Source organism: Mirounga leonina, unplaced genomic scaffold (assembly GCF_011800145.1).
Source record: "Mirounga leonina isolate KUSES-001 unplaced genomic scaffold, KU_Mleo_1.0 Mir_101609, whole genome shotgun sequence".
In the NCBI taxonomy this organism is placed as follows: Eukaryota; Metazoa; Chordata; class Mammalia; order Carnivora; family Phocidae; genus Mirounga; species Mirounga leonina.
Genome location: NW_023270164.1, coordinates 9068613 through 9078948, shown reverse-complemented (window position 1 = coordinate 9078948; position 10336 = coordinate 9068613). Strand labels below are relative to the sequence as shown.

At 43.1% G+C, this 10336-nt stretch overlaps 1 protein-coding gene across 1 annotated transcript; it reads right to left on the bottom strand.

The window, feature by feature from the left end:
• Positions 1 to 7764: 7764 nt before the first annotated feature.
• On the bottom strand, positions 7765 to 8031 carry LOC118008902 (non-histone chromosomal protein HMG-17-like). The gene has a single exon (XM_035002770.1). It carries the CDS (start codon positions 8029 to 8031, stop codon positions 7765 to 7767), a length of 267 nt encoding a protein of 88 aa, XP_034858661.1.
• Positions 8032 to 10336: the final 2305 nt, after the last annotated feature.

The following is a 10336-nucleotide window of genomic DNA, read 5'->3' as shown; positions in this document are numbered from 1 at the left end:
AAGAAAGAAAGAAAGAAAGAAAGAAAGAAAGAAAGAAAGAAAGAAAGAAAGAAAGAAAGAAAGAAAGAAAGAAAGAAAGAAAAAGTTACCAGATAGGCCTGAAGTCAGGAAGACCAGTTAGGAGGAAATGCCATTACCGTAGTTAGGAAGCCATGAGAGCCTGACCTGGGGTGGTGACTGGGGAGGGCTTAGAATAACAAGATGTTGAGGAGATAGAGGTTTTATTTGGTGGCTCATTGGCTACAAGGGTGAGGGAGAGAGAGAAGGAGAACCTGATTTGGGTCAGAGGTCAGAGTGCAGAGGGCAGGTCCTCTTGGTGAGTTGCTGCAAAGAGGCAGCATTTCCGCTGTCCAGGATGGCTCTTGCTCTCCACATCAAGGAAGTGTCTTTGACAAGGTTCTAGAAGCAGAACCTGAGACAGGGATTTCTTGGGTGAGGGATTTCTTGGGCGAGGGTTCTCAGGAGAATGAGAGGGAGGGAAGATAGATGGAACAGGGGAAAATGTGAAGAAAAGTGGTGGTCTCACCTGGAGACTAGCGTCAGCTGGATCCCACAAGGAGCTTTGCAGCTTGACTGCACCACACAGTCGCACCTTGAGGCAGAGGGGGCCTGCCTTTCGTGCTTCCCAGCCAGTCAATTGTCAGCTTTGGGGTAAGGTGTCACCTTCCTTGCCAGATGGCTCCATTTGGCCAAGAGCAATTCTCTGGAGAAAAGAGAGGCTGTGAGCTTTCAGCCACCACCATTCCTAGCAGCTAGGGAACAGGGGTACTGGCCTGGGAAAGGGGATTTGGATGAGGCAGCACCAGTGTCCATTATAAGGGTCAGGGTTATGATCACTGTGTTCAACACCTTTCACAAGTCAGGGAACCATGGCAACTGCACTTCTGCTCGGTATGCTTCTGATCATCATAGAATATTCCTTTAGGTTGCAGGCTCTGATAAAAACTGTGTTTAGAAGTTCATCTTGTCTTCTTAAAGGATCTTAGAGTATGGCATTGTGCACATGCAGACGGCTGAAATGTAGGCTGGCGGTGAGTCTGTGGAGCCTTTTGGCTTGCTGACAAGAAGAGAGAGAGAAAGAGAGGGAGGGAGAAAGCATCCATAGAACAGACAGCACACAAAGATATGCATTACGTCATATTTACTGAAGAACTTTCCTCCTCATAATTTATGTGCCTCTCAAAAGACCCAGCAAGGGCTATTTATTTCATCTCTAGCTCTGTGATCTGTTCCATGCACACTGGATTTGATTGAGATTAGACAAATCACTGTTTTCTTTGAAACGGGAAACGTCTGAAGCAATCTCTGAACATGGTGCATGATAAATTTAACTTTTCGCATAGGTACTGTTTCCTTCTTTAAAGTCAATAGAAATGATTAAACAAGAATAACTCATAATTCAAAATAAATACGTACGCACATACCAAATCTGTAGATGAATGGTTAGGCTGCCTGCCACCAGAAATCTCCCACTTCCCTTTTATTATTAGAAGCAAACACAAAACCGAATCAACACCATCAAGGGTTTGCCCACTTGGAAAGGATATTGCATTCCAGAGAGGTCCAAAGGTTACACTACTCATGACGATTGTATATTGTTTTCTCTCAAGTTCATGGGAAAATAATAGTTGTTATTTTCTGCCTCCATGCCAGCTTTTCTGCACTCAGAGTCCTTCTAGAAGGGAGAAGCACCCTTGTTTTGTGCATTTTGTAAATGACGCTCTTTGGCCACTCTTCAGGAAGCCATCCTACTGGACTGAGCTTGTCTGTTTATCGTCATGGTTCTACTTTATTCTGTTATAGCCATCTAAGACATCCTCAGGTTCAGAAGGAGAGAAGATACTCACGAAAACCACTCACAGACAATCACCATTTCCATACTGGACAGATAGCCGTATAAGAATGAGCTGCTGGCAACCTCTTCGACCTCAGCCGTAGCAACTTCTTCCTAGACACGTCGCCAAAGGCAAGGGAAGCAAGGGCAAAAATGAACTACTGGGACTTCATCAAGATAAAAAGCTTTTGCACAGTAAAGGAAACAGTCAACAAAACCAAAAGACAACTGACAGAATGGGAGAAGATATTTGCAAATGATATATCAGATAAAGGGCTAGTATCCAAAATCTATAAACTACTTATCAAACTCAACACCCAAAGAACAAATAATCCAATCAAGAAATGGGTAGAAGACAGGAACAGACATTTCTGCAAAGACATCCAAATGGCCACCAGACACACGAAAAAGTGCTCAGCATCGCTCGGCATCAGGGAAATCCAAATCAAAACCTCAATGAGATACCCCCTCACAGCAGTCAGAATGGCTAAAATTAACAAGTCAGAAAACGACAGATGTTGGCGGGGATGCGGAGAAAGGGGAACCCTCCTACACTGTTGGTGGGAATGCAAGCTGGTGCAACCACTCTGGAAAACAGTATGGAGGTTCCTCAAAAAGTTGAAAATAGAGTTGCCCTACGACCCAGCAATTGCACTACTGGGTATTTACCCCAAAGATACAAATGTAGGGATCCGAAGGGGCACGTGCACCCCAATGTTTATAACAGCAATGTCCACAATAGCTAAACTATGGAAAGAGCCAAGATATCCATCAACAGATGAATGGATAAAGAAGATGTGGTATATATATATATATATATATATATATATATATATATATATATATACACACAATGGAATATTATGCAGCCATCAAAAAAAAAACCCCGAAATCTTGCCATTTGCAATGACATGGATGGAACTAGAGGGTATTATGCTAAGTGAAATAAGTCAATCAGAGAAAGACAAGTATCATATGATCTCACTGATATGGGGGGGGGTGGGAGGGAGGGGGTGGCTGAGTGACAGACATTGGGGAGGGAATGTGCTATGGTGAGTGCTGTGAATTGTGTAAGACTGATGAATCACAAACCTGTACCTCTGAAACAAATAATACATTATATGTTATTAAAAAAAAAAAAAGAAGAAGATAGTAGGAAGGGAAAAATGAAGGGGGAGAATCAGAGGGGGAGACGAACCATCAGAGACTATGGACTCTGAGAAACAAACTGAGGGTTCTAGAGGAGAGGGGGATGGGGGGATGGGTTAGCCTGGTGATGGGTATTAAAGAGGGCACGTACTGAATGGAGCACTGGGTGTTATATGCAAACAATGAATCATGGAACACTACATCAAAAACTAATGATGTAATGTATGGTGACTAACATAACATAATAAAATAAAATTAAAAAAGAAAAATGAGCTGCCGGGTGGTGCCTGGGTGGCTCAGTCGTTAAGCGTCTGCCTTCGGCTCAGGTCGTGATCCCAGAGTCCTGGGATTGAGCCCCGCATCGGGCTCCCTGCTTTCTGCGGGAGGCCTGTTTCTCCCTCTCCCACTCCCCCTGCTTGTGTTCCCTCTCTCGCTGTGTATCTCTCTCTGTCAAATAAATAAAATCTTTAAAAAAAAAAAAAAAGAAAGAAAAATGAGCTGCCGGAGGGCAGAGGTTATGTTTTGACCAGATGACAATAAATAAATGGTTTCCAAATATGTGTTAGATGTCTTTGCACTGGGAGTGAGGTAATTGAGTCCTAAAGATTAAATGCTAGTGGGGTTTCTCACTTTTGTCAAGATTAATGCTCAAGATGAACATGTTCTGTATTTATTTATTTATTTATTTATTTATTTATTTATTTTAAAGATTTTATTCATTTGAGAGGCAGAGAATGAGAGAGAAAGAGAGAGTGTACGACATGGGGGGAGGGTCAGAGAGAGAAGCAGACTCCCTGCCGAGCAGGGAGCCCCATGCAGGACCCAATCCCGGGACTCCAGGATCATGACCCGAGCTGAAGGCGGCTGCCCCACCGACTGAGCCACCCAGGCGCCCTGTTCTGTATATACTTAAAATGAGAAAACCTCGGGGGTGCCCGGGTGGCTCAGTCGGTTAAGCGTCTGCCTTCAGCTCAGGTCATGATTCCAGAGTCCCAGGATTGAGTTCCATGTCGTTCTCCATGCTCAGTGGTGAGTCTGCTTCTCCCTCTGCCCCTTCCCCTCTCATTCTCTCTCTCTCTCTCTTGCTCACTGTCTCTCTCTCAAAGAAATAAAATCTTTAAAAAAATGAAAAACACTCAACTTTTCTCATCTGATGTATGATGAAAAGAGGGAGATTCAAGAAACCCTGACTTGTAGTGGCAGGAGATTTTGGGCAAGTCTTTGAGACTCAGCTTCTGGATCTCTAGAGTGATAATATTTGTTAGACCTGTCACCCAGCATTGCTCCTTACATCTAAGGAGATATAAATGGAACGGAACTTTGTAAACTCCTGAGTGATGTTCACATACTGGAAACTAGGGGACATTAAAGTATTATACACTTAAAATGTCTTCTTTTATTCCATGACATAGGAAATATATACTCATAACAAAAATATAGGAAAATTTTTAAAAGGGAAAAACAGTTATAGGATTTAATAGGTTATTAGTTATCATTGGGGGTTGAATGGGAGCCCTCCAAAAGAGACATGTGAGTTTTAGCCCCCCCACCGCCCCCGGCCCCAGTACTTGTGAACATTACCTTCTTTGGAAAGAGGGTCTTTGCAGGTATGATTAAGTTATGGATCTTGAGATGAGAGCATCCTGGATTAACTGGGTAGGCCCTAAATCCAAAAAGAAGTGTCCTTATTAGAAGAGGAGAAACACAGAGGACAAATGTGGAGGAAGGCCATGTGAAAATAGAAACAGAGATTGGAGTGATGTGTCCACAGCCAAGGAATGCCAAGGAATGCTGGCGGCCAACCAGAGGCTGGAAGAGGCAAGGAAGGAGTCTTCTCCTGACACCTTCATTTCAGACTCCTGGCCTCCAGAACTGTGAAAGAACACATTTCTTTTTTCTTTTTGGGGGGGTGGGGGGCGCGGAGCAGAGGGAGAGAGAGAGAATCTTTTTTGTTTGTTTGTTTGTTTGTTTTGAGAGAGAGAATCTTAAGCAGGCTCCACACCCAGCACAAAGCTCGGGGCTCGATCCCAGGACCCAGAGATCATGACCTGAGCGAAAATGAAGAGTCGGACGCTTAACTGACTGAGCCCCCCAGGTGCCCCAAGAGAGAATACATTTCTATTGTCATAAGCCACCTAGTTTGCGGTAATTTGTTATGGGCATCCTCCAAAACTAACAGAGATGCTCACCATAAAGAAAGCCCAATGAATTTCCTCAGGTCAGAGAATGGGCAGAGTTTTGAAAAGACAAGGGAAGCCTGGGGTTGGCAATCTTCAGTGCATGGCTTTTCTAATGAAAAAAGTTTATTGCTTGTCCTTTCTAAAGGAGCGCAGTCACTTTAAACAGACCAGAAGAAAACAGCATTAAAAGCTATGATAAAGGCAAGTTAGGGGAAGGTTGGGAAGGAAAGGAATCACAGCAAATAATAAGATTAAGTCAATTGAGTGACCTTATCTTGTATTAAGGAAAGACTTTTGGCATGGAATTAGGCAGGTGAGCAATTCCTCTTAAAGTGGAACATGGGGATAAAAGAAGAAAGGGATTAGGAATAGAAACAAGGGATAGAGGGCAAAAAACACCTAATCGATCCAGAATGTAGACCTCCTTTGGCTCATACTTCGTCTGTTCTTTATTTTTTGACTCTACATTTAGTTGTGTTTAGACATTTTTTAAATTTAGATTCAATTAGCCAACATAGAGTACATCAGCAGCTGTGTTTAAACATTTTAATAAAAGATTTTAACATAATAAAAAAAAGAGATTGATTTTTATCAAGCCAAGTTGGAAAAATTTCATTGTTTAATCTGGATGAGTCTTGGCAAAGGAAGTCTTTGGCTAACTGAGCAACTTTAATGGGGTACCTGGCACCTGAAGCTTAACCACTTGGAGCCCAAATTTATAATATGGATTTTCCATGTCCTGGGACCGACCTCTTCCCCAGAAGGTGATTTAAAAGAAGTCCTGCCCAAGGCAGAAGTCACCTTAATTTAAAGTCTGCCTGGTTCCTATCTTGTCAATCCCCAGCCCCCTTAATTTTCTTCTTTTCTACTCACTTGGTACATTTCTATAGTTGTTTGGTTGTTAAAAAGAATAATAAGCACCAGTTACCTCTAGGCATTTATGATTTCACAGATATTGTTTGATTCTTGTGATGATCTTGGGAAGTACCTATTACCATCCTTGTTTTATACACGAGGAAACCAAGGAGCTATGATAACATTGAAGGTAGTTTGGTAAGTGGGAGTCAAGTAGATTTCTGGCTCCATATTCAGAAATAAGCTGTATGACATTGTTTTATTTTGTTTTGTTTTAAACTGTATCCAGCCTTACTAAAGATACTTTTCAGGGCACATGGGTGCTGCAGTCAGTTGAGCGTCTGACTCTTGGTTTTGGCTCAGGTCGTGATCTCAGGGTCATGAGATCAAGCCCCGCATCGGGCTCCCTGCTCAGTGCTGAGTCTGCTTGAGATTCTCTCTCTCCCTCTGTCAGTCCTGCTTGTGCTTTTTTTTTTCTCTCTCTAAAATAAATAAATAAATCTTTAAAAAAATAAAGATACTTTATATAAACAATCACAGTATTTCAGGCAGGACATGGGTAGACAATTGTTAACTATAACTATACAACAACTTTCAAACTCCCTTCTTCAATGGGCTATCAAAACCAGAAAGCCACTATAAAACCCAGTGAAGTCTTCATTTGACCCTCTGAACGGGGAAAGTTTAGAGTGAGGGTTGACAGTTGACATTTAGCATGTTGTTTAACAACTTTTCACAAGCTGACCCTGACTTTCTGGAAATGAAATGAAAATGGCAGAATTACCAACCCGAAGATCCACAAGCTACAGAAGGAACTCTTTTGAGGGATGTCATCTCCATGGTGACACTGTAAGGTCCAGATTGCCGGACATACTGGGAACCACGTCTTGGGGTCAGGTTCCAACAGGTCTCTGGGTTTAAGGCAGTCAAGTCTATGTTGAAGGCAGAGAGGGAGGAGAGGACATAAACAATGAGTTTTAGTCTTTCCACACCACCAAGGCATTTTTGCCAAGGTGGCTCAGTGTGTCAACATCAAGGAATTCCTCCTCTTGGAAACCAAGAGGAAGTTTCTCAAAACTAGAAGGGAAAGGTGTTTTTCCCCTTGGTTTTTTTTTTTTTTTTTTTTTTTTTAAGATTTTATTTATTTATCTGAAAGAGAGTGATCGAGAGAGCAGAGCAGGGGTAGGGGCAGGGGCAGAGGGAGAGGAAGCAGACTCTTTGCTGAGCAGGGAGCCCGATGCGGGGCTCGATCCCAGGACCCTGGGATCATGGCCCGAGCTGAAGGCAGACGCTTCACCGACTGAGCCACCCAGGTGTCCCAGTGTTTTTCCCCTTTTATCAATCTAGCCTCGGAGATACTCTGTTAGTGACAATATGCCCCTCCCCCAAAACAGCAGTGAAGCACTGTGTGCGTTAACACAGCTTAAAAAAAAAAAAAAGTAAGACAAAATTCTGCGTTTTTATAAAACTTGATAAAAAAAATAGTGTTTCAGGGGCGCCTGGGTAGCTCAGTCGTTAAGCGACTGCCTTCGGCTCAGGTCATGGTCCCAGGGTCCCGGGATCGAGCCCCGCATTGGGCTCCCTGATCAGTGGGAAGCCTGCTTCTCCCTCTCCCGCTCCCCCTGCTTGTGTTCCCTCTCTCGCTGTCTCTCTCTCTGTCAAAAAATAAATAAAATCTTTAAAAAAAAATAGTGTTTCAAACTGTGCGGTCACCAGAAGCACACAGTTATCAAAAATGCACATGCTTCACTTGGCATGTCCAGCACCTTCAGCTTCCTGTGCCTGGTCTGTTGGGGCATCTCGGCTTTCTTCGGTGTTACTCCCACCCTTGCCAGCACCAGCTTTCCCCGTTTTGCCCTTTGGGTACCTTCTTTCCCTTCTTGGCTTTTTAGGCTTGGGCCCTGGCTTTGGAGGAGCAGGATTAGCAGATACCCTTGCAGATCTTCTCTGTGGCTCAGCCTTCACCTTGGCTTTTTCTCCTTTAGCATCCCCTTCAACCTTTCTCTTGGGCATGGTGGCCACGGCAGCGGGACGTAGGCGAGGGACGCTGGGATGCAGTGATGCATGGGCTTTGGCTGGTCCAGGGGTCATTCTCGCCTTTTCTTCACACTGCTTGTAAGCTGTGTGACCTGGGCCAGATAAGGCACCCTAAGCCTCAGTGCTCTCATAGGTAAAATGGGATACTACTCCATTTTCTTGTGTTCTAAGGAGTGCTTTATTTTTCTTATTTTTTTTTAAGGATTTTATTTATTTACTTGTCAGAGAGAAAGAGAAAGCACAAGCAGGGAGAGTGGCAGGTAGAGCGAGAAGCAGACTCCCCGCTGAGCAAAGATCCCAATGCAGGACTGGATCCCAGGACCCCGGGATCATAACCTGAGATGAAGGCAGACGCTTAACTGACTGAGCCTCCCAGGCGTCCCTATGAAGTTGCTATTAAACTGATGATGTCTTCTCATTGACAGCATTTGATAATTGAGAGATTGAGTCATTCCCTTCCAGGTTCTTATAAAGATTAAAGACTGTGTATGTAAGTGCTTGATACAGAGTTAGAGCTCAAGAAATGTTATTACATTTCAGTAACTTGGTCATAGGCTGTATTAGTAGTGAGTAAGAAAGCCAAGATTGGAACCAAGTTTGTAACCATAGTTACGGAGCTCCTTCTCTATTAGCCTTCAATTCTAGCCCCAAATAGTGAGGGAACTAGCTCATTATATTTGCTATGAGTCGGTCCCCCATGTCATGGCCCAGACTCCTTGATTCTTGTAATTCTGTCTGCTCTTCCTAATTCCTATTATGTTCACCAGGTATAAATCATGTCAAACCCATCATTTTAAAATTGAAATTGTAATCCTTAAATCAGTGCACACGGGACTTTTATAACTGTTATTTGTTACATTAAGTTGTTATGTTATCTTTTGGAGACTGAGCTTCTGGGATAATAGGAACAAGGTGAAGCATCAAATAGGCTAATGGGCAAATAGAAAGATAAATCTTAAAATTGTTGAAATGAAGTGAAGTCTTTAGCCGGCTCCAATGCTTTCTGCTTTGTGCTTCTCCTTTTTCTCCCAGAGGGAATCAACGATCCCTCACTGTATTAGTGATTGGTGTCAGTGCTCCCCTAACCACTGGAAGTGACTCTGAGCTGGGGAGGGGAGTGTGGCCAAGGATCTCAACCACAAAGTTGGTGTAGTGGATGATGATGATGATGATTGATGATAATGATGCTTTTCCTGCCCAGCATCCAATCTTTCTCCTTTTCCATTGCAGAAACTCTGTCCTCCCTCCATCCCTGTGATTTGTTGGAGGTAGGATTCATCCTCGGTGTGGTTGAGAAACCTGGGCCAGGACAATCAGCACATTTTATCCCTTTGGCCACAATATTTGGTTCAGGGATGAGTAAATCACTGAACATTTTTTGCTTAATCTAGTGTGAGTTTTAACTTTGTAATACTTTCAATGGAAAAAGTCCATCTTCACTAATATAATTGGAAATAAAGACCAGTTGGCAACTGAGGACACCCCTAATAGCCACAGGCTTACGTGGGAACTAAACCTTTAACGAGGAGTTGATGAGAATAGTTTTTCAGGGTCCCCTGGCACCATCAAGGAAGAGGCTTGCTCTGACGGACCAACCCAGGTGTAAAATCAGCCAGGCAGATATTTTCACAAGCCCTGAAGTTATCCTCGTACCACAAATCAATAACCTTTTTTAAATCACACAGTTCCCTCTCCTTGAATTTCGTGTTTGTCAACTAATCATTTGGACTTAATTTAGCCTTTTTTCTCTGGGAAGGGAGTACATACAGCAGGTGAACCCATACTGTGGGAAGTGTTCGGTAGGTAGTGCAAATAAATAAACTCATGGGTCTCGTTTGTAAGCAAACCTCCTGTGAATTCGATTATCATGAGTCAGTCCAATTAGCGAGCTCAACCTCGGGTAATTTAACACATTTGAATTTCTGAACCTGCCAATTTGAAAATCATCACATCCCAAACAGAAATGATTAGTGGCAAGTAAAGAATCACCTTAAAGATGAGCTAAAAATACCAAATCTTTAAATTACCTATTTGTTGTTTTCTCGTGAGGGTGGAGTGGAGTTCGTGTTCTTTGAAATGTATTTCACTCATCTAAGAGCCTGGATGCATCGCGTTGGCAGTCAGTGAGGGTTTGGAGGCTGATGGACTTGCCTGCTTTTTCCCAAGACCTCAGCCACCAGACTTCACGATCCTTTGTGTGGTTGCTTAGATGTTAGCTATGAGAAGCTATGACAGCCCTGGTCAGATGTTCTAAAATGTTACTTGACAAAGTGATTCAGTC